This window comes from Pagrus major, chromosome 24 (genome assembly GCF_040436345.1).
Source record: "Pagrus major chromosome 24, Pma_NU_1.0".
Lineage (NCBI taxonomy): Eukaryota > Metazoa > Chordata > Actinopteri > Spariformes > Sparidae > Pagrus > Pagrus major.
In genome coordinates this window covers 12839796-12867414 of record NC_133238.1, presented here as the reverse complement: position 1 = coordinate 12867414, position 27619 = coordinate 12839796, and the positions used below count along the sequence as shown (strand labels likewise).

At 42.8% G+C, this 27619-nt stretch overlaps 1 protein-coding gene across 5 annotated transcripts in view; it reads right to left on the bottom strand.

Annotated features, from left to right (window-relative positions):
- Nucleotides 1-27619, bottom strand: part of dmd (dystrophin) — a 169539-nt gene that overhangs the window by 37174 nt on the left and 104746 nt on the right. For 2 of the 5 annotated variants that reach the window (XM_073462662.1, XM_073462663.1), the window contains exon 1: nt 3069-3239. In XM_073462662.1, the coding sequence (XP_073318763.1) occupies nt 3069-3088 (20 nt within the window). In that variant the 5' untranslated portion in view covers nt 3089-3239. Of the gene's footprint in view, nt 1-3068; nt 3240-6764; nt 6801-11191; nt 11256-13822; nt 13887-17093; nt 17157-19107; nt 19255-19874; nt 20144-21716; nt 21829-23562; nt 23720-23807; nt 23981-27619 lie in introns of those variants that run through there. The other 3 variants (XM_073462659.1, XM_073462660.1, XM_073462661.1) reach the window with 3 other exon arrangements.

Below are 27619 nucleotides of genomic sequence, written 5' to 3'. Positions count from 1 at the left end.
TGGGTTTACTGAACATGGCGGCACCGGTGGATAAGGGTATTTTTCCCTTGATTTTACAGAGCAGGACCAGATGGATTAACAATGAACACAATCAGTAGTTTCAACCCTACGTCAAACATTTTGCAGCTGAACAATCACGACCACGAGCGCTGCATCAGCTGAGCTCTATCTGCAGTGTGAACCGAAGGCGCACCAGTGAAAAAAGACACAAGTGTCATTTAATCACTATCAGCTGCAGGAAGGGAGAGCCTGCCCACCATAAACCTTATGTAATGTGAAAAACATACAGTCCTCACACCGACTGAACAGAAGAGATGATTGAGCCCAAATGGAACAAATACATTGCACACATTTTACTTTGTGACCTTTGGCGAATGTTTTTGTTTTCACAGCTTCTCTCCGCTGTAATAATCAATGTGAAATTGTATGAAAGGAGGCGGAAAAAATCTTTTGATGCTTTTGGCTTCAGGATGTTGAAACTACTTTTGAATGTTAGTGATTATAGAAACACTCGGGACTCGTAAACCCTTTTTAAAAGCTGCAAAATCTGTCATCTGCGTATGCGTGCAGGTGAAATACAGGGTGAACTTTTCCTGCAGCGACGGCAGATGTGTCTCGCTCGCACGTCTGGAAGAAGACAAAACAGAAGCAGCTCTTCCTCTTGTTCTGTAGCGGCAACGGTGGACATTCATATTTTACATTCTGGGCTTTGAGCTGCAGGATTTCGGTGGGCTCATCATCCCCCGAGGACGACGGAAGATGGTTATTAAATATCAAATTAAAACTTTTTCTGACAGCTGCTGCTCAAGTGTCCTTTCTCGGGGAACGGCCCGATACGGAGACATTCGTGCCGGAGTCATTACTTCTCAGATGCTGATACAGAAATATCACCACGTCCTCTCGAGGCGAGTATAATTTATTATTCAAACATGACACCTGCAGAGAAAAAGGCCGGCAGCTTGAATGTGGGAAAGTTTCTTCCATCACCGTCTCTGTATGCAGAAATTCAGCCCTTAAAGGGGCACCATGTAGTTTCGGAGAAGAAATTCAAACTCATGATTTGAATATTTACAACATAAATGAGCCGATAGTACAAACTCAGGAATATTTATGTTTTAGATGACTGAGTAAACGAGGTGTTCTCAGAGGAAAACACTGTGAAGCTAGAAAGGTGGCAGGGTCCGCCACATATAAACAAAGTAAACAGTATGAAAATGTGTTGTGTCATCGGAAGAGAAAGATCTTCACTGATTTTATTTAACTAAATAAACAAACTCTCTTTGTTTTCATGACTGAATAAACAAACTGCTGTTTTACTTTGTTTGTATGTGGCGGACCCTGCCTCCAAACAGTGTTCAGGGCCTTATCTCGCCCCGAGAATGGTTTGTTTATTCAGCTATGGAAAAACTAAATATTCCTGAGTTTGCGTTATTACCTCATTCAACAAAATTCTGAGTCTGAATTTCTTCTTTAAACCTACACAGTGCCCCTTTAAGGTCAGCTTGTTTGTTCAGTCATGAAAACGAAGAGTTTGTTTATTTACTTTATGTAGTTTAAGATCCAGAATTTCTTCCCCCAAAATTACACAGTGCCCCTTTAAAAAAAACGGCAGATTAGCCAGAAATAGAGCTTGTGGTTGATAATAATCTGCAGGAATACAAAGGCAGCACATAACAGTCATGCCTGAGCATGTCAGCAACCAGAGTTGAATGTGTGTGTGTGTGTGTGTTGAGGCTCTTTATCCATCAGCTGTATTTAATCAGCACACACACACACACACACCTGCATTCACATCGGTGCCAAAAATCTGCACCAGCAAGCTCCCTGCATCCTCTGCTCCCATTTCACCAACTCCTCACACTCACATATGCACAGAGATCCATGTCATCAGAGCAGGACGAGCTCATCGTGAAATGACCAGCAGCAGCAGCAGCAGCAGCAGCAGCACACATGAACCCAATCCCCCGCTGTTTGCGTTTTGAGGCCTGGCTGTTATTTTCCCAGCCCCGAAAATAGACCCAACGCAGCACATCAAAATCACCGTGCACACACCTCAACACACACACACACACACACACACACACACACACACACACACACACACACTCATCCAGGCATGGGCTGCTTCGCTGGCACGGAGGTGATTGTGTTTGTGGCTGTGAAGGAATGCAACACAGTGATCCATCGCTGCTGCCGCCGCTGCTCCCGCACGGTGGGAGCTTCTTCTCTCCCGCACACACACGCACACACGCATAAATTAACACAAATCCCCGCCGGGCCGAATTCAAACACATACGGGCAAATAAACGCACCGAGCCCCGCTTGCAGTGTGTTTGCTTTGAGGCGTTCAATGCCCTCCTTTATGCTCCACAACATGGCAGCAGCCGGTGAGACAGTGGAGGAAAAAGGGGGTTAGATTTGGGAGGAATGTGCGTGGAGGGGGATCCGGAGAGGAGAGCGGGGAGGGGGAGGCTCGCTGGCCGCACACCTCGCCTGGTTCCCCGGCAACCACCGCGACCAACAGCCGCTGCGAGGGGGAGCAGCCTGGATGGGGTTTAATGGCTACCAACAGAGAAAATTTGACGTCCTGTCTTCATGTCCATGCAATGCATTCTCTAACCCTTTGAATGCATAAATATATTACATTTATACTTGTGCTTTTTTTTGCTGTATGCTGTAAAAAAAACGCATCTGAACATGCTAGGTGACATTCACTCGATGCACTTGCAGATATGGGTTAACAGCGACCAAGAAAGGGGGGGTATCTGCGCCCCAGATGAGATTTAAAAAGCATCTTTATGCAGTTTTTTCTAACATCCACATGCTTATTTATGCGCATATTCTGGTCTACAGGTGAAATGCTGTGTTTTCTCCGGAGCATGAGGCACATCTCTGCCCCTGCTCGCCGCCTCTCTGCCCGCCTGCCCGCCTGCCTGCCTGCCGTGAAGCCCCACAGCCACAGTGTGTTCGTCTGTGTGAACAGGTTTACTGCATTACGACCAGCACAATTACCATCACCATTATTTATCACCACCATAAACCAGCACCCCCCCCCCCACGACACTCACTTCCGAAGCTGCTCCCGCATCGCCGGCCGATCAGAGCGCTGCGCGTCCGGCAGGAAAAAGGAACCGATTCCCGGGGCAGAACCGAGGCGATATCCCGACCCCCTCCGCGGTCCGACCGAGCGTCCTCTACCACCGGAGAGAGGCGTCCGAGATTTACCGTGTGTGTGGACGTGTGTGTGTGTCGGTGTGTGTCCCTCTGCACACGGCAGCGGTGGGTTGCAGAGGCTGACTGGCCAGCAGCGAGACACGAGGGTCAATCCCACCGGGTTACAGCAAAAGAGCACTTCCGTTTACTGCTTCAAAATAAAAGCTGCAATGACAGAAAATAAGCTTTTTTTTTTGACGAATGAGTAAAAATGATTTTTAAAAATCTATTCTAGTTTCTTTATTTTGTTTTTGAATTAGAAGAATCAGAAGAAGAAAAAGAATCAGAAGCTCTTGGCAGATGGGGGAAAAAGCTGCATATGACCACATTTCTAAATAAACTAATCTTGGTCTCAATCAGGAAAATTTAAGTCGCTGTGCATGTTTAGCTAGCCATAGCTTTAGCTTCCACATTACGCGGCCCATAACGCGTGCGCCCTATAGACTTCCGCCGAGGATAAAATCATTTAATGGTGTGTCGAGTTAATCGTTGGCATTAATCTCTGGATTACTGACCTGCAAGGTGAGCAACCACCCCAGTGTATTGTTGTTTGCAATGCTAGCACAGGAGCTTTAGACTGGGACTGGCCGGGGCTAGCTGGTTAGCATGCTAACTTTAGTAGATATTCCTGCGATACAATACCTTACACATCATAACATCAAAATAATTATTTCCACAATCGATTGATTTCTTTTAGTCATTTCTTTTGGTGTTTTTAACTAAATTTTTTAACATATTGCACCCTTAACAAACACCAAAGTTAAAATGGCAGGGGATCCAAACTCGTATTTGCTTGTCCACCCTGGCTGTTAATGGCGGGATATAGCTCAACATTTAATGGCTATGCAAGATACGATGGAATGAACCCAACACAGTTGACACCTTTTATTTTGAAATCTAAACCCAACGCATTTCCGGTCTACTGTTGTCTGCGCCTGTGAATCTTGACGCAGCTCAGCAAGACGAGGCGGAGCTCAGGCTCCCTGCCTCTGCCTCCCTTCCCCCCATCCCGCTGTTTCTGAAAGCAAAGGAGCCTCAACACCATCCGAGGAGGTTTTTCACCTCCCTGACAGAGAGAGGGAGGGAGAGACAGGAGAGAGAGAGGGAGAGAGAGGGAGAGAGTGGGAGAGAGGGAGAGAGAGAGGGAGAGACTCTGCTTTTCAAGACACAGATTCCCACATTCAAGGCCATGGAAGAGAAAGAGGCAGAAGAGGCAGGGAAAGGAAGAAAGATAGGAAAAGACAGAAAGGCAAAGTAGGTGGAGGAGGAGAGAAGGAGAGAAAAGGGGGTGCTCATTTTTTTTCTTTTACAATGCACACAGGAGAGAAGAGAGGAGAGACAGGAAGAGAGAGAGAGAGAGAGGGGAGGAAGAGGAGGAGGAGGAGGAGAGAGAAAAGGGGGTGCTCATTTTTTTTTCTTTTACAATGCACACAGGAGAGAAGAGAGGAGAGACAGGAAGAGAAAGAGAGAGAGAGGGGAGGAAGAGGAGGAGGAGGAGGAGAAAGAGGAGGAGGGGGGGTCTCTTTGCTTTGGGAATCAAGTGTTCAAGGCTTGAGAAATGTAGGCTGTGTTGCACCAGCAAAGAGAGACGAACAGCCTGTAATTTATCAGGCAAGTCTCAACTGTTATTTTATCCCACCACAACAGTGTGTCTTTATACCTGAGTGTGTGTAGGTGTGTGTGTTTGGAGCGAGAGACAATGAGAGAGAGACGGAGGCAGAGGACGCAGAGCGATTGATTCAACACATCAAACAATTCCTGATTACTGATTTCGAAGCTGCTGGACGTCATTTCTGCGGCTGACGGTGTTTGTGTAGGAGGTTATGGATTCGAACTGACGACTCCACCCGAGTGTGTGTGTGTGTGTGTGTTTGGGGGGGGCTTTACTTGCAGTGAGGCAAATCAAACACACCCTCCACGCAGGATGGCGAGGTGGATGTTGCAGGTTTGAGGTCCAAACAACCGGACAAGTGATCGCGCACGAGAAGCAGTTGGTCGGCCGTATGTTGTCGTCGCACTGTGGCCTGAATGTGTATGAGTGTGTGTTTGTATGCATGAGACACGGTGTGTGTGTGTGTGTTGTTAAGTGTGTGTAGGCTATAGCCTGAGTGGGTGTATTGTATGTTTGCTCACTGGCTGCTGCAGTGGGTGAAGTCTGCAGTGTGTACATGGACACTAAATCACCAAAAGTATGCAATGACGTACGCTCCAGACTTTGTGGAAAACTCCTGATGTTCCCAGTTTGGCGTGGCCTGTCCAAAGCCATGACCTCAACCCGATCCGACACCTCTGGGATGAAATGAAACACCGATTGCGAGCCAGGCCACTAGTAGTCAACCTCACTTGTGCTCTTGTGGCTGAGCGACTAGTGGAAGAAGAAGTATACACTACTTAAAGGGCTACTCCTGTGATTTAGTATTGTCCCTCTATAAATGCAGGGGGAACACGAGAACAGATTTACAAAAGCAATGGTCCAAATCGAAGCAGCAGAGGCCGAGATATCCCAACACTTAGTCCAAAGTATGTGTCAAACTCCAAAATACTACATTTCCCATAATGCAACTCAATTATGTCTTTTGTTACATGCTCCTAGACTAGTAAACAACAACATTTTTGAGACTACATACCTCTAGTTTTAACACAGGTTATAATTGGCCACCTGTCGAATTCATACTAAAGGGCCTCGACATGTCACCAGAGTAACTGCCAACTGCTGCTAACTGTAGCTGCCATAAGCTAGTTAGCTCAGTTAGCCTTGCAGCTAGTGGTACAGACTGGGAGCCAGGGGAGTATTGTTGTTTACACCGCTAGAACAGGAGTTCTGGACCAGGTAGCCTCGTCCCAGTCAGAATCACCAGTGCTATAGTCCCCTTGTCCCCATGCTCCCAGTCTGGACTGCTAGCTGCATGGCTAACTGAGCTAGCAACAGCTACAAATAGCAGCAGTTAGCGGTTACTCTGGTGATGTGCTGCTGCCTGTTTGTTTTGAGTATGAATTCAACAAGTGTCCAATTCTTACATATCCCACCTTTATCTATTAGTTGGGTGGTTTTATGTAAAGAAGTAGAGCGCAAACAATTATTCGATAAACAGAAACTCATCAAACAATAATTACCTGCAGCCCTGATTCATAAAATCATCTCATATTTTGTCTATAAATTCATAATCTGTGACGCAAACACCAACCATGTCTGTCAGATAGATGTTGTGGAGTAAAAAGTACAATATTCCCAATTGAAATGTGGTGGAGTAAAAGTATAAAACAGCATAAAATCAAACAGTAAAGTACCTCAAAATTGTACTTGAGTACTTGAGTAAATGAGGAACAGTGGATACTGGTCTAGGATCACATGAATGCTCATGGTTTTGAAATGACATGTCCAACAATCACATATGAGTGTAATGTTTGGGTGTCCACATATTTCTGGCCACATAATGTACGTTTGTGTGCACTGTATGTTTCACATTGTGTGTGTGCTTCATACATTGACGGATGTTGATGTGTGTGTAGACAGGTGTGTGAGTGTGTGTGTGTGGTCAGCTGGCACTCACAGGGCCTCGGTCATCAGGTCAGGTCCAGCTTTATCACTGCATGTGGAGAGGAGAATCTGTCATTTCTCTTTCCCTCCCTCCCTCCTTCCTCCTCTCTCCTTCTCTACGTCGAGTCTCACTTGCAGTTAATTCCACGTCAAACCAAGAGTTACGCAAACACTCTCGAGAGCAGCCAAGCATGTCGTGCCAGTTACATGCAGTCACTCTCACTCAGTCATTAAGTGTTAACTCAAACATGCCATACTGCTAGTTGCTGATTACCAGGGCCGGTGGAGTCCAGCTAAAGACGAAGCAAGGAAGTGAGCTTGATCAATCACACTGTGGGCTTATTCTGACCAATGAGTTAGGAATGTGAGGCAGAGAGCAAAGCCGTAACGTCTCACAGAGCTAGGTGGCTAACGACTGTGGCTGCTGAGCCAACAGCTAACACACTAGCGAGATGGGGATATGCTAGCTCTCGTCAGCCATAGTTGCTCTTTGGTCTTTTCTGTTTTCTTCAATTGTGACATTAACTTCCTTCTGGCATTTTGTTTTGTTTTGATATAGCTAGCTTGGTACCTGTTAGTGGTACCACTTGTGTAAATGCTAATATGTAGTGAAACAGCAAAAACAGAGTCACAGTCGGTCAATTATCTCAGTATTGTCAAGCCTCTTTTTCACAGCCTATTCAAGACTGGACTGTTGCGTCTTCTGCCTGGTCTTTCTGTTTAAAAGTACAAAGTTTGAATGGGGGACACATAGAAAGCAGCTAGCAGCAGTTAGCAGCTAACTCAAATATGAAGTACAGCAACTGAAAATGTCTGCAAGGTCTAGGAGCTCCTTACCCTCCAAGGAAAAGACAAGATCAACAGCCACATAATAGACGCTGTTGTGCTACACGTCATGCCTCTTTTTCTTGCCAACTGGTGGCATGCTATCCAAAATCACGTCAGTCATGCTGCCGAGGCTTTGTTCAGTGTAAAAAAACGAAGGCGGTGTAAAGAAGGGCCTTCGTTGCAGTGGTAGTGTGCGATCTCTGTGTAAAAAGCGCTTCAGTTACAATACCTAGCCAAAACTTTCTAAAACTAGCTAACATTAGCTCCTGGTTGAACCAGAACAAGTAAGGATGTAGCAGTGACAACTCCTGAGTGTACTGACTTGAGCAAGGGTGTGTTTTAATGCTAATGAATTCAACTTTTTATTTGTGAGATGAGTGAAGAGTTATTTCTTCTTTCCAAAGTTACAGTACTTTTATTGAGTGTCTCTACATTGTACCCCACTGAGTATGCATATGCTATATAAAGCTTACACTTGGTTTACCCCCTTGAGTTTAAAATGGAGTTCTGTGGGTCTGAACAATGCTTGGCTTTGCAAAATAATTTGTAAAGCCGGTGCTTCTGCCAGGTCTGGCAAGGTTGTAACGCCTCTACATTAATCATAGCATTCCTCTGAACTATCTAAATTAAAGAAGGCTTGTGGCTCCAAAAAACAAACATCATAAAATTGATCTAATCGTGCAGGATCATTTCGCAGGTGGGTCTCATGTTAATCTCAGTGAAATTACTTTGTCTTACCAACTCAGCAACAGTAGGACCACTGTTTGTGCCTCCTGCAGCGCTCAGGCAGAAGTTGTAAGACTGTGCTTACGACTGTGCTAACACACCCCACCTCCGAAACTTCTGCTATCTGCTGATGAGTAGTAAACAGTCTCCCGGCATTCATCAGAGCACTACAGGGCAAACAGGGATTCAACTGCTCGACAAGCATGTTTACGGACATAATGAAGTAAATAATGTGCATTTTCTGGCCTACCGTGCCGTCTCTTGGCAACAGCAGACTGTAAAAGACTTACTAAACATCTGCGTTAGCTGGCTGTTTACTGAGATACTGTAATGTATGTTTTAATTTAAGTTGTAGCCCAGGGAAGGAAGACCAAGGAGGCCAGGAACCAACCGGTGGATAAACAAAGCTTGTTCCCTCAGGAGGTAAATGATACAACACGACTGGCCAATGCTGTATAACCACCAAAAATGTTTTTCTGTTGGTCTGATCAAGGATCATTTAAATGTAAAGCTGCCATGCTTACAGGGTGAGATTCACTCACTGTTCTGGGTCTTAAAGATACCATTTGTAAGATAGTTGACTGTTGCGTCTCATCTCTAACTCATCAAATATCACTTTGGGCTACGCTTTGGGTTTACCCACTCGTCAAGTACTGACACTTTGGGTTGGCAGGTCGGGCTGACCTCCAACCCAAAACCAACCCAGCTATTTGACAGGTTGGGAATGAGACTCAACAATCAACTATCTTTTTAATTGGACCTTTAAAGAAAAACTGTCCTGACTGTTTGGATCCACCTTGGTTCTCTACAGGGGATGGATGGATGGATGGATGGATGGATGGATGGATGGATGGATGGATGGATGGATGGATGGTGCCCCTTGTTCCAAACCCCTTAAAGTGCCCCCTTGGTTGCCCCTTTGGTAGATAAAACAAGATAAAGTGCCCTCTTGGATGCCCTTCCAGTGACAAAACGTGATAAAGAGCCCTCTCTTCACTATAAATATATCACGACTTCCTGTGCACTGGTGCCCCCCCGCCATACAGCTGGTGCCCTTTTTGTTTTTTTCGCCCCTGGCCCTCAAACATCCTGAGTCCGCCACTGGATACTACAAAAGCCAAAACATTTCAAATCAGGGTAAAACATTACAGCTGCATCTCAGATAGGATGTTTGGCAGGGACATTACACAGGACATCATTCAAGCCAACGGGGAAATCACTTTTCTGTGTACGTACTGTGTGCCAACTGCTACATAATGAGCTAAATGAGCCAATAAAGATTATGATCGTACTATTTCCAGCGAGGAACATAATTGGGATTTGAGATAAATGCACAAGATAATAATGTAATTGTGTTACTGTTCATTCAAAATAAGCCTAAAGGGGAAAAATATTGAGCAGTTCATTGAGGGAAGTTGAATCCAACTGTAGTGCGTCACTTAAAACTATCCCGCCTTCATCAGGGTGGTATCATGTTACTTAGGGATAACCAATTAGTTACAAAGCAACATTGTAACGTACAAGAGAATTATGAACGAGCTGATATTCAAACCTTTAAAACAAACTTTTTCGAAAGCAGTTTTTCATCAGAACCTCTCAGTGGGTTTAAAAAAGCATTTTTTTTCTAACCAGTTTTAGGACTTTTATGTCCCACTTTTCTTCCAGTCCTACACATCCTATTCCACATGGATATGTTAAGAGGAGAAACAAAGAACAGCAGAACATAAAAGTGCAACATGATGTATGAAAGAAACTTATCCCGTTGCAGAACATTTCATGGAAATGAATCATCCATTATACAGGAAGTGGGGAGGTTTCAAAGAAGTTTAGAGAGAAAGTTGATCCTTCTGGATTTCTGGACATCAAGAGATATTTGAGTACGCTGTGTTTTGAAAAAGTATGTTGAATAAAGCATGGTGCACTGGAGAGCAGTTTTGATTTAGGTCTAGAGGCCCTTGTCTGAACATACACACTGTAATATATCTACAAGTACAGCATGTTAGGCCCAGGAAGTGGAGTCCTTGATCACTATTCTTAATTGAACAGTTTGCATGGTGGTGAAGAAATCCTGCCCGCTGGTAGTGACATTAGTTTATCATAAAAGCTGATGTTAGAAGTCGACAGATGCCCAGAAAAACATTTCAAGACATTTCTGCACATTCTAGCCTCTAGCGACTTTTAGCATCAATGCAAAGCACACTCCACTCTGTTTGTTAAAAGGTTAGCACACTCAAAATACAGATTTGTGTTCCCTCCATGACATTTAAAGGTGCAATGTGTAAGAATTTTAGTCTAAAACATTCAAAAATGATCTACGATTATCAACAGATTGTGAAGAAATAACAGTTCTGACGTTATGTCGATGACATCTAAGTTAGCATGCTAACCTGCAAGCCCTGGGCTTGATAACCCCTTTCTCCCAGTGGTCCAAAGCTCCTATATGGATAACTTTGCTAACAAGCTAACAGTAGCTTCAGTCGAGGATGCATAAGCAGAATACAGCTAGCAACAGTAAGCAGTTACTCTTGAGATATTTCTTACACATTGCACCTTTAACCAGACTGTTGAGTTGTGTCGAGTATCTGTCAACCTCACTGGAACTAGTACCAACCACTGACTGTATAGAAAGATGGACGACATGACAGCTGCTTAAAAAGGAAGCCAAAAGATCTTGATCGCCCCCTGGTGGCTGACTCACTAGTATGCAGACTCTGGCTGGCAATGACGCCACAAGCCCAAGATGGCAGTAAATGTATCTTGGATATTTTGGCTTAGTGGTAAACACATCGTCCATCTTTGTATACCACCAATGGAATTTGTATATAGACTGGTGGACCTGTCATATAAGTAGCATCCTTGGGCCACAGCTCAGAGGTCAGTACTTACTTTATGTAGTAGGGCACGTTGTTTGGGGAGATGCCCTGCTCGAAGGGGCTCTCTACAGATCCTGCTGAGACAGAGAAACAAGGGTCACAACGACTACTCAAACTGTCTGCAGGCTGTTTAACTTTTCACACACACATACACATTTCATTTTACTGCAGGATCAACATCCTGTAGGTCCCAACAAAAGCATGCAGGCAATGTGTATGCAGCAGTTAAACCAAAAAACATCACGTGTAAGGAAAAAGTTTGCTTCAAAGTAATATACGTGATAATGAAAAACAGCAGAAAAACAAGAAAATATTGCTAATTATCTCACTTATTATGCCCACAAGAGTTGGCACGCCAGCCATTAAAGCAGGCTGTGCTTTCTGGGAATTGTCAGCACAGTTGGAATGCATCTCTGACCAATCAGAGGGCTTGGCTGAAAGTACCCGCTGTATAAGCGTTATTGTGCCCCACGGGTAAAATTCGCTGCAGTTAAAAACAGAACGATGCATCGCAGGACAACTGCCAGAACACATGCGGCGTATATCAACACAGCAGAGTGTGTACGTCCTCACCGCTCTTCTCATCATCATCATCATCACTGTCATCTTTATTATCACCCCATCACCATCTCTATCTGCCCTGCTTTATCTTTCACAGCTCCATTATCAAGCTAGATCATTTATATATCATGAAATGTGACAATCTGGATGGTTAAAGGATATTATAATTTATGTTTTTCTCTTGACAGCATAATTTATGTACGGCGTTGTTGTTTAACCACTTCATTTGTATCTCAAGTGTCACTTTTTGTCTCTTCCTTCCTTTCGTTTTCTCCTCACCGGCCCCCCTGTGGTTCTTTAATTTTAATCACCGCCACGAGCGTGTGAGCGATGTTGTGATCTTTTGTTATCTGTGGTCTTTTAATTACTCCGCAGATGAGCTGTAATTAAAGTAAAGAGAATTGATGAGGAAAAACAGCTAGCAGTTTGATGAGTGGCTCCAGGTGGACGTCTTTAAATGACAAAAATCATCCTTATGGTCTTACGAGCTTACGCGCCATTAATCTGCAATGTTTAATGCATTCTGAGTCACTGTCACATATGCGTGGCGAGAGAAACTAATAGTGATCACAAACTAGTGTTTACTTTGAAAATGGATGCTGCATGTATAATTTTAAATGTGTGATAAATAGACCAGTCAAGAAAGAAAAAGGACTGAACTGACTCCAAAAGCTGATTAGACACTTTCCGCCAACAAACAACAACTGTTTGTTAAACTATAATTATAATTATACTATAATTATTGCTAATAATATCGTCTGTTGTGACCTCCAAGTGACCTTCCACAAAACCCACTTAGCTAAAGGTCAAAATAAATTGCTAAAAAGGCCCATTGTGCCCAATTGTTAGTCAATTTTGAAAAAACATGTCCTCGATTTCACACAGAGGCTTTTCATTTCTAGCCGACAACTGCCAGTTTATTTTTGGATGACATGACAACTGTGGCTAGCAGATTTTAGCAGCGCGAGCTGGCTTGCTAGTTTTTGTTGGTCTCCGACAGACCCTTTGTCAAACAAAAACCTTGTAAAAAATTGTCTGAAAATATGCACTTTAAGGCTACATAACAGCTCATTTTAGTATGCTAAAATACTAAGAAACAAAGCTAACAGGTCCCAATGATAATCCATGTAGACCAGGGGTATGTAGGGTTGTATTGAGGGGTAGCTATCTGAGTTAATCCTAGTTTTATAGTAAAGTATGATAAGGCAAATTTACGGAAAAATATTACAGTACTGTACAACAGTGCTCGGATCCTAACAACAGAAAAACCTACTTTGATAAGAAACAGCACTAGCTGTGTTAAACACACTGTTTAATCCATTCCTTGTGCTTTTGTTTTTGTATTTTTTGTATTTGAGATGCAAGAGAAAAAGACCTTTAGCATGTTGAGATTTGGAAGCTTTACAGGCCTGCTGTGCCTTGTCAGTAGATGGTTGCTGTTGTGGGTTAGGAAGCGATCAAGTATGCAACAGAACAAACAAACTGCAGACAGAACAAAGTAACAAAAACGCCCCATAGAAAAACAAAATGAGCTCATCGGCTTTACGCAGCGTCTGTGTTTTTTAGGGTGGATTTTGATATTGACCAGACTGGAGAGGCCATCCTATAAACATCTCTTTCATCAATGCGATAATCAATGTGGGACTTTCATCTATATGCTTTCATCAATATGTGACTGTGATACGGATGAGAGCCTCGGTCATATCGGGTTAACTGCTGGGTCGTATTGGAATTCAGTGATAAAACTAGAAAAACAAGTTGCATAAACAGATCGATACACCATCATAGGCTCATTGAGCAGCTGAACGATTGACGGTCTTTATAAGCTCACTCCGTCTCATCGCATATTCAGTTATTCAGCGACCCGTTGACAGCCCGGCGCCGCGTCGCTCCTTCTCCCTCGCTAACACGTCACTTATTGAGTGCTGCTGAGTGAGACGCTGTCGGGAGGTAGGTGCCTCAATTTGTCTAACACATTCTGCCTTATCTCTGTCTCTCACACACACGCAGCCTCTTGACTATCTTGTCAACTGTCAACAGTCTGATGTATGCAGGTAGGTGTGCGCGAGGGTGTTTGACTCACCGTGCAGAAGGCCAAAGTCCCTGTGAGCGTCCGTCAGCTGCTTTAGATGTTCTGTGACGGAGATCTGATGGAGAAAGATGGAAAGAAACACATTTAGAGGGATAGATGTTACCATCTGTATATGACATAATGACAAATAACGCCTATATTTACATTTTCTCCATGATATTTCACATTATTTCTCATAAATCCCCCCAAATTTGCATATATTCCTGTTAATTCCCACCTTGAATATTCCCAGAATTATGAGCTACTTCTGCTATAGCACCTGATAAACAATAATAAAATGTAGATACTACAACTTCAGCTGTCATGTTTGTTTAAGAAAATTTGCCTTATGTGATGATTTCTTAACAGCCGCAGGCTAGTCCTTAGCATTTCTGTCTTGAGAGGTGCGCTTAATTTATTCTGAAATCAATATAAAACTGAATCTACAATTAAATACATTTAATTCATGTTAATATGTCATTTAAAGGTAACTTAACTATATCACATTGCCTGAATTCCCCTCAAAGGTTGTGTAAGCTAGCGCTGAGCTAAGCTAGTTAGCTTCAGCTGCTGTTTCTCCTCTGATTGGATTGAACTACCTCCTCAAATTGAATTACCAAGATGTTAGTTTATCAGATTGGATATTTTACAAATACACACATCAGCTATTAGTAAATAAATGTAAATGTATCTTCGCTAGCTAGCTCTAGCCTTGGCTATCTTGCTATCAAGGTAGCTAGCTGTAAGAAAGGGAAGAAATATAATCCTGGCAATCACACTTTCAAGGCCAGAAGAAAACTTTCAGCTCTAATGCTTCTTCAAAGTAATGAATAACTTTATAAATGATGATGGAAACACACTGGAGGGTGATTTTTGCGTGTGTCGTATTGGATATCTATATCTATAATATACTTGTACCATTAAAAAAAAGTAGGCGTAATGAGTCGAAGTACAAGCATGGGCAGGCAGAGGATGAGGAAGGGGAGGGGAGGAGACACAAAGACAAGCATGGAGAAGATAATTGAATTTGTAGTGGAGGAATTAGAGAGGATGCAGTCTCCTGCGAGTCTCCTTCAGCTCTGAATGAGCTGTCGATCTAGATGGAGTTGAGATAATTGTGCCAAATCAGCACGGCTCTGTAGGTACACACAGGGGGGCGGGGCTAAGCCCACCAGGGTACACACACACACACACACACACACACACACACACTCGTCTCCTGGCTCACAGATTGCCATCTAAACTGCAAACTCTTAGCTTGTCATTGATCCAAATCTAAACACCTGTTTTGTGGGCTGTTTTAGTTGGCACTGATTCTACACCATCATATATCTAATGTAAGCATCCCTGGCATGGAAACCCTATATTTACCTTTTCAAGTGCTGAACATTCCTCAGGTTGCAATACAGACGACTCACAAACAAACAGAGCTCAAGCTGAAGATAAGATTGTTTTTGTTTGTGGTGTCAGAATACAGGGAAAGTGACCTTTGCACACCTGTATGCGTACAGGTGCGGAGGACTCCCACAGGCTGTCAACACTTACAGTTAGGTAATGAACAGATATATTTCGGTCAGGCATTTTATATAAAACAATGACATAAAGCCTGCGAATACAGCACGTATAAAAATATTCACAAAGTACAACCGCCACTCCTAAAAACCACTCTTAACATACAGTAACACCTCGCTGGGGGCAGAGGAAGAAAAAAAACATCTTTCATAAGGTTTAGTCAGATGAACTACAATACAATACAAATACAAACAAACAGGGCTACAAGAAAATTCCAGAAAATTTCCTGGAAAATGTAGCTTAGCTTGGGAATTTTGGGAATTTTGTACAGTTTCAATATAAAAGTACCTTTTAATAGTGAACTTATTGTCAAAAAGCAATACTTGGTTTTTAAGTGGTTCAAATATGTCCACTTCACTGAACTGTAGCCATGCACTTCATTCAGCAGCACTCTCTTCCATCACATCTACAGACACATTTTTCAGCATCCAATTAAACAGGAATCCAGTGAAATTACAATCAAATAGTGAATCCTCTCATGACATGTGCTGCCCACACTACTGCCAACGCGACTGCACCGTCTGAGCCAGAGCACTATAGGCTTTTAATCAAAAACTTGATTATATTACTGGAGTGAACTGGCTGCGTTCGATTGGGGTTCAACTCAAGTCGGTTTTTCATTTCTATTAGAAAGGTTTTCAATTAAGTCGGCTGACTTGGTAAAAGGTTTCTTTTTCTATCTGCATGTGACATGGTAAATACAGACTAATCACATACCTGACCTCTCTGAGGTTATTACTTTCTTTGTATTTTATTTTGTTGTTTCTGTTATGATTTGATTTTTTCCTGTGTTCTACTTTAAATCATGTGTTTTTTCTGTAAAGCACTCGGATCAACGTTTGTTGTTTTTAAATGTGCTCTATAAATAAACTTGTCTTCTCATTGCTTAAGCAAATAACCCCTTTATTTACATTTTTTTCATTATATTTCCCATAAATTCCAATACAGTTCCCTGAATTGGACCAACAAATGCTCACACAACCTGGGTGGATGGCATTTAAAGGTCAGAATTTCCTAAATCACTTCTAACCTGTTGCTCACTGTGTTCATTATTTATTAGACAGATGTGTCTCAACACTGTTTAACACCCGATTTGTGCGTTAACTATGAATACTTTCCAGCAATATCCAGGAAACATTCTCTAAATCTGCTGCTTCCATTATAATCTGATGTATAATTCACATTAAAGGCCAGCTGACACTAGCAGGCATAATTTCAGTCCGGTACCAGCGAGCTGAACCCTGAACATCCCCGGAGGAGCCGCTGTGTGTCTGTAATCACTGATGCTTCATGACACAATGTCCAGTGATCTAATGTTCCCAGGCAACACATGTAGCTCCGGCCAGCATGGAGAGCTTTGGCAGACGCTGATTAGCAGATTTTTGTTCCAGGAAGTAAAAAAAAAAAGAAAAAAAAAAGTGAATCATTGGAAGCTCAAAGGCGTCTCAACTTTCTTTGATAGAAGTCTTGATGCGGAGGGACTTGCATGAGCTATTATCCAGTCTGAGTGGACAGATTGGCTGATTAACCATCCAGCCTTTCATCCACAACCCATACGAGAAGGCCCCGCTGATGACACATAGACGGGGTGGGTGTGAGCGTATGTGCGTCATGGTATGAGATGAAGAACAGATGAAGATGAGGATATGACGGCGATGACCAGTCCTTTTTTATTTTTGGCTTGGCATGAAACCAAATACAGTGAAATTACCTTCGAGTCCACCTCACCCAATCCATTCCTGCCTGAGCTGCTTTTTCCCGTATCCACCGTAACCTGATCAGAATTGTACAAACGAGAGGAGCGAAGATTGTTGGGGAGAAATTTGTCGCAATTACACAGAGTGCACTGTGTCCACGCGCCGACCAATCAGCTCCGACCTTTTAGGAACACTGCGAACCACCTAAAGTGACCTGAATGTGCAAGTACCACACACACACACACGCGCACACAAATCCAACAAAAGCACTCACCTAAAATTTAAGCCACATTAACGAAAACAGAGAACATGAAAGCACAAACACATTGGACGCACTCACATTAGCACACACACACACACACACACACACACACACACACACACACACACACACACACACAGATTTCTATCTACAACCCTGCCATTAAAAGTGAAGCCAAAAAATTCCTGGGCAAACATCCTGCTCTCAATGAACCACCTGCAGTGGAAACCGACTTTTTAAAAACTGGCAGTTAAATCCTCTTTTCTGTCCAAATGAAATACTAAATTCTCTTCTTACCATTTTAAATCAGCTCAGGGATATCAGTGTAAAGAGAGGAAATGCCTTCATTTAACAAACTGCTAAAAGTGTTCTTACTATTTTAGTTTCCTCTGCTTTTTTACTAATTAATTATTTCCATAATTATGTCTATTTTGTTAAAATTCCCCCATTGTGGGACCAATAAAGGATTATCTTATCTTATAGTGACTAGCGCAAGCATGTTCCTAGCGTGCGCGTGTTTTGTAATGATTGCAATAAAAATCACTGATCATGACAAATAATCTGTTGGTTGAACATGTGCAATATGTAAGAATTGGCCACCTGTGGAATTCATACTCCAAACATATAGGGGGCAGCGTATCGCCAGAGTAACCGCTAACTGCTGCTAACTATAGTGCTCTTCCACGAAGTTTGATAAATACAGGCCGATTCAGTTTGTTTCTTATACAACCATAAATCACACCCTTCTTTCCTCCTCTATCTACATCAACTACACTGATGCTCTCACCTTACTACAACACAAAGGAGTGTGTGTGTGTGTGTGTGTGTTTGTGTGTATACAGTGCGTGTGTGTGCGTAAGCATCTGGTCAGGTGCTAACTTCAGAGAGACTGGCCGTCTGGTCCCGTCACCGTGGTGTCACTGTGGCGCCCATCTCCGCCCGGGACTCCACGGCATCAGTAGCGTCTCCCTGGCAGCTGATTGGCTCTATCTGTCACCCCCGGTAACAATCACTGTCTGACTTCCAGCGTGGCTGCCACTGGGTTTATTGAGACTGATTGAGGCACACCCTGCGCTGCCTCTGATCACCAACACAGTGTGTGTGTGTATGTGTGTGCTCTTACTGTCTTTATTACAGCCTTCCCGTAAATTAACACACACAGATATACTCGCAGACAGGCACACAGAGAAAGTCAAAGACATCAAGACATCAGACATTTGTCTTTTCACTGGTACTAAAGGACAAATTCACCCAAAAATGAATATTCAGTCATCATCTCCACACCCCCATGCCGATGGAAAGTTGGGTGAAGTTTCATAGTCATTTTATGCTTCTTTTTGGTTGTTTTTTTAGTCCCCAGCTACTTTAGTTGTTTGGGAGAATGTTGAAATGCTGTTTTGCTGTGAAGCTCCAGAAATGTTTAGTGGACTACGAAACTTCACCTGCTTTTCCATCAGCATGGGGGTGAGTAGGTAATAACTGAACTTTTCCTTTAAAGACTGGTGGTGACTAAACACTGTATTCGGCCGAAGAGTCTTGACAAAGCCGCAAAGTTGTGGAGACTTGCAGATGAAACATTATTTCAGTAATAAATAGTTTTGAAGCTGTGTGCAGCCGGCAGCTGCTGATTTTATTTGCATCTTTGCTGACATACACTATGCACACATATCTGCAGAAAAAACCTGAATACCTGTGTACGGTAGTGTGTGTGTGTGTGTGTGTGTGTGTGTGTGTGTGTGTGTGTGTGTGTGTGTGTGTGTGTGTACCTGGAGAAGCCTCCAGCGTGTGTTCAGATCATCAATGCGTTCCAGGTTGCTAGGCGACAGCTGGATGTCGTGTGGACCGAAAGTGGACGCCAACTGGTTCATGTGTGTTACGTCCTCCTGGATCGGAGCGATCTCGTCCTGGAACTCCTGCAACACACACACACACAAACACACACACAATAGCACACACATAGGTTGTTGTTTTGTGCTGGATTGTTGACAGTGTAGAGAGGACAGATGGGAAACACAGACAGGTTGTTAGTGGTTCAGTTCAGTGTAGTTTCTAACAGTGAGAAACAGATGCAACCATCATGTAAACCCCTCTTTTCTGCCTATTTAATGCTCGCTGATGTATGGAAAACACTGACAGGCTTTCAGTAAGTAGGATGCGCCCTCACCATGTGTGACATAACGGTTGATCGATGCTGGAGCGCTAACTCTGCTGTGTGCCACTTCCTTCAGATGTGATACAAGCAGATTAGGGAGGAAGTAATGTACATCTACAGTATGACTGCTACAGATGGCTTTCAAGGTGTTGTGGGAGCTATTTAACACCAGTGAATCAATCCCAAATTATTTATTAGAACTTGGTTCTATTTCTTCAACAAATACTCTTGAAAGTTGACTTTTGTACTGAAGTTACTCTTCCGTACAAAATAAACCTGAAATCAAGCAGCGACTGTTCTTTCAAGCTTCATGGATATGCACATCATCAACTGTAAATGTCATACACGTCTTCAAACAGCACTCAGTTCACTCAATCTGACCTTGACTTTCTCGATGTTCTCCGGCAGCGAGTCGATCAGCAAGTCACCGACAGGTTCCCACGCCTCCCTCACCATCTCGGCCTGTCTCAGCTGCCCGTCCAGCAGGTCCTCCGCCTCCTGGAGCTCCATCAGCCGATCAAGAGCCAGCTCCAGCCTCCTCTGCCACTCGGCCGAGTCGGCATTGAGCCGATCCCACTTGACCATCACATCATCCGCTTCTTTGCGCAGGACTCGCCCCACGTTCTGGGCACGCTCCTCCGGGCTGATATCTGAGGGTTATTGAAGGAACAAGTCACATCTGGTGAAAAAAGTCAACCACACATCAACATGTGAATGTAAGAGCAGTCAAATACCAATTCTTGCTGGGATCCATTGATCTTTTCACCATTTATATAAATAAAATGGTCTCTTCTTTGCGTGATCATGAAGTTAATCTTTATGCAGACGATACTGTTTTATACTGTGCTGGGGATTCTGGGTCATTTTACAAACCAGGTTGCAAGATGATATTTTAAGTTTAAGTGCCTTTATGCTACATAGGAGTATCAATACAAAACAAAACAAAAGTGCTAGTTGCTAAAGCAGTTCACTTTACCTAAAAGGTTTGATAGAATAACAAACCCACAACTGTCAGTGCAATTTGTTTAAAATGTTGTTGAACTCTGATTGGTGCAGGGCAGTGTGTGACACAACTGAGCCAGGACAAAGACACAAATATCGAGCCCTCTCTTCTGAAATAACCCAACCTGTTCTTACTTCATTGCAAAATCTGAGTGAGAAAAGGTTTTCAGAACCTTTCGATAAATACATTTCCACATACAATCCTTCCTCAACTAAGGCCATGATTAATCTGTGTCTTCTAATAAAATGTAAGAATATATTCATTTGTATTAAAGCATATTTGTGGGAATGAATGTCAATAGTAGAAAATGCCTGCTGCTACATGACTATCATTACGTCAAAGAAGAAGACGAGCTCCTGTAGACGTATTTCCACTGTGTGGCTGCGAGAGCAAGCAAAAACATAAGCACTGGCTTTGACATTGAAGACCGTCTCCTGAGAGACTTCCTCACTTATTTGTCAGACCACTCAGGCTTGTTTTGAAGACACACGTTCTCTTTTAGGAAAGCCAGCTAAATCTAAACCAAGCAAAATGTCATACAGTTGAAAGAAGCGCGTCAATTCTGCTTTTAAAGACGTCCCCGAACCCGCTGAAGGTCTGATCGCCAAGACAGAATGACTTTCTAAGAGAGAGTAAGTGCTCGTTTCCCTCAGTGCGGCAGTGATTAGCAGCTGGAGTTCACCCTTTCTTCCTCCGCTCTCCGAGTGTGTTTGAGTTGGCAGTTGAATGGATTTAATGGGCCACAGTTAAAGTTCAGCCGTCTTCTATGAGCCTGGTAACCAGGCTGCTGCCATGGTGCAGGAGGTGCTGCAGGAAAAGTGTGTGCATGTTAACCACGTGTGTGGTTGTCACCAGGCTGTTACCAGGGTCCAGAGTTCACCGTGTGAGTCAGAGACGAGAGGAAGAGGAGCTTTAGGTCGGTTAAATTCACTTCATATTTTCCTTTTCAGTGTGAGGGCTGATTAAGGTGCTGCTCAGGCAGAAAATGTCGCTAATTAATGAGCTATTTCCTGTATTTTCTGCATTTAAATGGCAGGTGCAACGTACATTCAAATGTAAATGTAACGATACAAAAGAGCTTATGCTGCTTCATTCTCAATCCATTCAGCATAAAAAACATCAAAGCATGTCTGAAGTGCTGAAGGGAGGCAATCTTACCTGAGCCTTGGAAGGAAAATAAAGAATTGTCTGGAGTTAATCATTGTTGGAGTGTGTGTTACCTCTCTGCTCAGGTGAAGGTGTTTCCCGCGGCAGCTCAGACAGAAAGATTCCCACATCGTCCAGAGCCTTGGTGACGACTGGCTCCTTGGCTCTCAAGTCCCTCTTGAAGCCCTGTGACAACACAAACACAGACACAGACACAGACACAAAAACTTTCATTTAAAGAGCTATTCATTGAATTTAACCTTAAATTTAGCTGGGGACACATTGAGAACAATTGGGGGAAGGTTTTTCACGTTATGTTGACATTTTTTCTCATTATTTCTAGATACAAATCAAAACTTCTCATGTTATAACAAGAATATCACTTTGGTAGTTAAATCACAAAACTTTCCCGATATTACATAAAATCAATGTACAATATGTCATTTCTTTTTATATAATTGCTCTGGGCCAGAGTTTCTCTTTAAGCATTGAATTTTCTCTCTTTTTGACAGCACATGGAAGTTTCTTATCAAAAACACCATCTGGTCATATTTTGGTACCTTGTAATGATAAGAAAAATGTCACAATAGCATGATAGATGGATATTTGTGGCTGTCACACCTTTTGTGTATTTTTCTCTAGCAGGTCATGTTAGTCCTGAAATGTGAAGAAAGGTTTGCGTCGTGAGAAGATTTACTGAAGTATTTTAATGACTGTTTTGTGCAATCTGCATTAATGAGCTTGGTTTCCTTGAGATCATTTCAATTTTGAGGCCCACGATAAAAAATCTTAAGAGCCCCTGCTGTAGAGATGCATAAAACAGCCTCAGGAGCGAGCATGTCACTCGCAAGATGTAATAAATTAAGTTCTCCACATAATTATAATCAAAGACGTGTTGAAAAGGATGTTGTTGTCGGAAAGTTGTCATGTATTCTGTGTTAACGCACAAAAGCCGTTGAATGAGTGATGAATATGTGAGTGTCCCTCATCATAAAACATAAAACACGTCCACCTTCATTGTGAAATGCTTTGACTAAAAGCCTTTTCCTAATGCGTATCTGCACAAAGTCACCATTTTGCAGAACCATAGTAGTTTTATTCACGAAATGACCAAATCAGCAGAGCCAATCATCTCGCTTCTTTGCATAAAATGGAGCACAAAATGGGTTTTTCATTTAACCTGTCCGAATATTTTCCATTCACTCGGAGCCTTTGATTTACATAATGTGAGTCAGAGAGACATGAAGTCTGCTTCAAACATAAATGGCTGCTTCTGCAATGAAACCACAAAACTTTTTTTTTTTTTATATGGAAGTATCAAGCTGGCTCTTTTTATTGGTTGCTTATTGCATTGGCATTGAGCTGAAGGTCTATGTAAGTGTTTTTCCTTTTATTGTGACTCAGCTTCACTTTCGAGAGAGATAACACCAAATTATTTCAGCTATTTTTTGTGATCAGGGACTGTATGAAAATTGTTGGATTGATGCTGGATTGATCAGATGTTAGCTTTATTTTTTGGACACTCCCTTGAGGTAGAAAGTACAATAAACAAACAAAACTACAACTGGCTGCTGGCTGTGGCTTCATATTTAACAGACAGATCAAGATAAATCTCGAAAGCGAAGGCTGGAAGAAGAAAAATATTCTTTGATGATACATTATTTTTAAAAGGAGACCCTCCCTTCAATAAAAACACAAAAATAATGTAGAAAAGCCACTTTCCTGACCCTGCCACCCTACAAATCATTTTTCCACAGTCCCTTACTGAATGTGTAAATACTGTACATGCCTTGTATCCTCAGCCAGCTTTACAAACAACTCCAGAATCAGCAGAATTTCAAATTCCTCAAACAAAAATGCTGCAGACACAAGCAGCGTGTCTGTCTGTGTCCCACATAGTGTGCGTGTCTTCCCTCCTACCCGGTGCGTGTCCAGCTGTGTCTGCACGGCGGGGACGTCGCCCCCTACAGGCGGCTCCAGCTCCAGCTGTTGACTCTTCAGCCTCAGCCAGTTGAGCAGCTCCTGCAGCGACATGTGGAGCCTCTTCCACGGGGCCATCTCTGAGTCCAGGTGGGCCCTAAAACACAAACACAGGCATTTTTATTTAGTTTGCTTTATTTAAACTCTGAACTAAGTCTGGCTGTCCCCACTGCTTTCACCCTCACCTCATGCTGAGGGTCTTGTTGCGCAGGTCGTTCCAGCGCTGGCTCATGTTGTCCAGGCGTCTCTGGAGCAGAGCGGCGTCCTCCGAGTCCCTGAGCGAGGTCACGATCCTCTGCCCATTCTCATCCAGGGAGTGATACAGCTCCGTGTGGCTGTCGATCTCTGCCTGGAGATCCTGTGAACACACACAGTGAGAGTAGAGAGCAGTAAATTCTGTTGGAGCATGTACACTTCATTTTCTTGGTAATAGCAGCCATCTTTCAGGAATTCACTTTTTCACTGCTCGAGTGCTCAGTAATGGGATCAGGATCTGAGCGAGTGATTTACTCCCTGAAAGCAGCAACCGCCAGGATTGAGTCACAACGCAGGACTTAATGCATTGTGGATGGAACCTTTGGTAGCACTGAAATGTCAAGATGTGATATTCAGCCTGGAATCAGCTGGTAACTCTGACAGCGGTGGTCCCACCTGCACAATCCATTACTAGAAATGCTCCCGATAAGACGCTACATGGGATCCAAGTGCTCAAAAAAAAACAATCTTTGTGAAGTGAAAAAGGAAATGAAGCTTTCTGTGAACTCGTCATGTTCAGGAATGGAGTGGAAAATACCAAAAGATCAGCATGTAGGCACTGAGAGATGTGACATCAATTCAATGCTGCGTCTTTACATGGCTGACTTTTACCTGAGCGCTGCTAACTCAGAACTGCTGTAAGGAAACAACAAGTCTGCCACACATCAAAGTGTGTTTGCAGGTTTTAGGGAGTATTACTAAATATGTGGAGGAGTTGTGTAAAGTCTGATAAATCAAAGACGCTAGAGCAGGAATTCCTACAACCTGGAAACCCAAAGTTTGTTCTTATTAAAGTGTTTAAAGCATTAGTGAGTGATTTAATAAACATTAGTAAAGCTGTTACTAACATTTCTATATTAAGTTCAACCAAACAGACATTTTTCCTTTAAACTTCTCACATTGTTACTTTAAATGACTGTCGGATAATTTGTCCTCTTTGTCCAAGAGGACAAAAAACAGATTAATTATCTCATGACCACTCCGATTTATCTTATGACCCTTTAGAGGGGCCCAACCCTTATACTGAAAATGAAATGTATTAAAATAATAAACTCTTTTTTCTCTGCTTTGTTTATAAGCTTTCACAATTCAAGAATAAATATTATATATAAAGTACCTCTAGTTTGAAATAACAGATGTTGAACAGCGCATGAAAAAAACCCAATGTTTTCACCTGTTGTGTGAAACATTTCTCCACGAGCTTACCCTTTAATAACATTAACACAAAAGCACCAACTGTTCTCTAATCAACAATATTTATGTCACTACTCTTTATTTCTGCATTCACACTCTTGGTCAGCTGAGAACTAACACAAAAACAGACTTTAATTTCACCGTTTGATTTCTTTTCACGTGTGTTTATTCCATTTTACTGCGTCTGCTAAATTCTCAAAATGTCCTCAAAGAGGAAAAAAAACATCCTGTGAAAGAATGTTATACAGGCTGGAAGTTTTTTAAGATGAATTGGATCGCATGAAATTTTAATGATACCTGAGGGGGGAAAATGGGTCATTGCACCAAAGAATAGGACACAGACAGGAATAGAACAAATAGAAAGCAGTGACGACAGCGAAGGTGGGGTGCAGTATTAGACTGACTAATATATTAAAAGTAGTTCCAGAAAGTTTCCTGCAGTTTTTCCTGTGATCTAAATGTTCTCTGATCCCTTTGAACACTTTGAGTCAATCCCGGCGCTGCAACTTCACATGAACTTAAACTTTGATGTCTTTATTCTAAATTGATGGTTTTGCTTTTCATATTCGTTTTTTTCATTTCGTTCTTATTTTTATCAGGTTTTTGTGAAAAAAATACTTCAATAGTTGTCCTTCAGCTGACCTCACGAGGAGCAGAATCAGCTTACTTTTACACTTTTGGTTTTTATGAAAAGCACTTTTGTCCATAGTGGGACAAGTCCCTGTCGAAGAAGCACAGATGCAAAGACGCAAAATCTCTTCTTGAAGTTTTTTGGTGCACAAAACTAGTCGATTCATACCAAAATTCAAAAGAAAAATCATGATTTCTTTCCCAACCTGAACATGGTAGACCTTCCTGCGCAGCATCCTCAAAACTTTTACTCTGGAATCCCCAAACTACACGTCAAGAAGAAGAAGAGGAAGCATCTTCTGCTTCTTCTATTCCCTCAAGATTAGCTGGCAGTGCGCCTGCATCAGAATGCGCTCTGTTTAAAATGTGTGTGTGTGTTTGTGTGACAAAGAGAGGGATTCGGAGATGAGGAGGAAGGGAGGGAGAGTCAGAGAGAGATGGAGGGAGAGTTAGTTACCCAGAAAAAGGGAGACAGAGTTGGAGAGTGTGAGTCAGAGTGAGTTCGAAAGACAGAGGGGGAGAGAGGAGGAGGAGGAGGAGAGAGAACTTGAAAGGCTACATAAAACGATGAGTGTGCTCATTTTCCAATTAAACCTTATCTGCGTGCAGTGTTGTGAGTGTGTGCGCGCTCTCTGGATGCTACGCCGCGTTGCTGTCCGCCATTATAATTGGACACAGAAGACTATCACAGCTCTGCATACAGTGCTGCTGTTGTGCTGGGAGAGCTGTGTGTGTGTCCGTGTGTGTGAAGAGGAAGTGCATGCATTTGCAACAGTGCGTTTCCAAATTTCTGCATGTGTGTTTCCTTTACAGTATGTGTGTGCGCGCACGCCGCTCCGCCAGAAAGTGTGCGTGGGTGCAGGGCGAGGGCCGAGGGTCAAAATATGTTCTCTCACAGAACAGAGCCTTCCCTTCAACACCCACAATGCAGTGGGGGGATTTTTGCATTTGTCTGCCAGGCAGCAACCGGCCAATGAGATCTCTTTATGTTGCCATGTCAGCATTCCTGTCATACCAGCCAGGGCAGAGAATCCAGGAGGAGCGTCTTAAACTTTGGGTCAGAAAGTGCAAATGTACTGCATGTCTGATGGATCCCATATGACAAAGAGTCGCAGTCATTAATATTTTCATTTTCGTTTCTCTTTTCATCACTACTGTCACATGTCAATCAAACAGTGTGGGCGGGACTACCGCACCTTTTTCCAGGCTCGGACTGGCTATCTGTCAATTCTGGCAACACCCTTCTCGTGCGCCGGTAATGCTACCACCAGAAATGTGGGGGGAAAAAATATGACATGCTGGACACGGCCCACTCCCCCATCCGATTGGGGGATACACGTTCCTAAACTGTCAGTAAGCTAACTATTGGTGCAAGAAGTTGTGCCGACGGTCATCTCCCCCTGGCCCTTCATGTGGAATTAGTCCATTTATCTAATATTAGAGGACAAGCGTGAAATAATCAAATTATATAAAGACAGAAAGAGGATCACAAACAAATGTATTACCAGAGAGCGTCTCTCTGTCTGCACAGCATGTGTGATTGACAGTAGAAAGGAGAGGAAGACCAAGGGCAGACTGTCTACTAGTTAATTGATTGCGGATGGCGTTGTTCTCTCGGACGGATTAGGAATATAAAAGTTTATGCTAAAATGGTTGCCAAATATACTTGGGCGGCTGTTAATATACCTGAGTGGACTGCACAAGTAAAATATATGTGTGGGAAACACTAGTTTATCAGCAGAATTACACAAAAACTGCTGAATGGATTTTCATAAAACTTGGATGGAGGATGCGTCTCGGCAAATTTCAATATTTTATTTGATATTGCATTAGGCTTCATTGAATTAAAGGGGACTGTTGGGCCTTGGTCGAGGTATGAGAATCATAGAAAATGTAAATCTTGGTAATTACAGTCTAG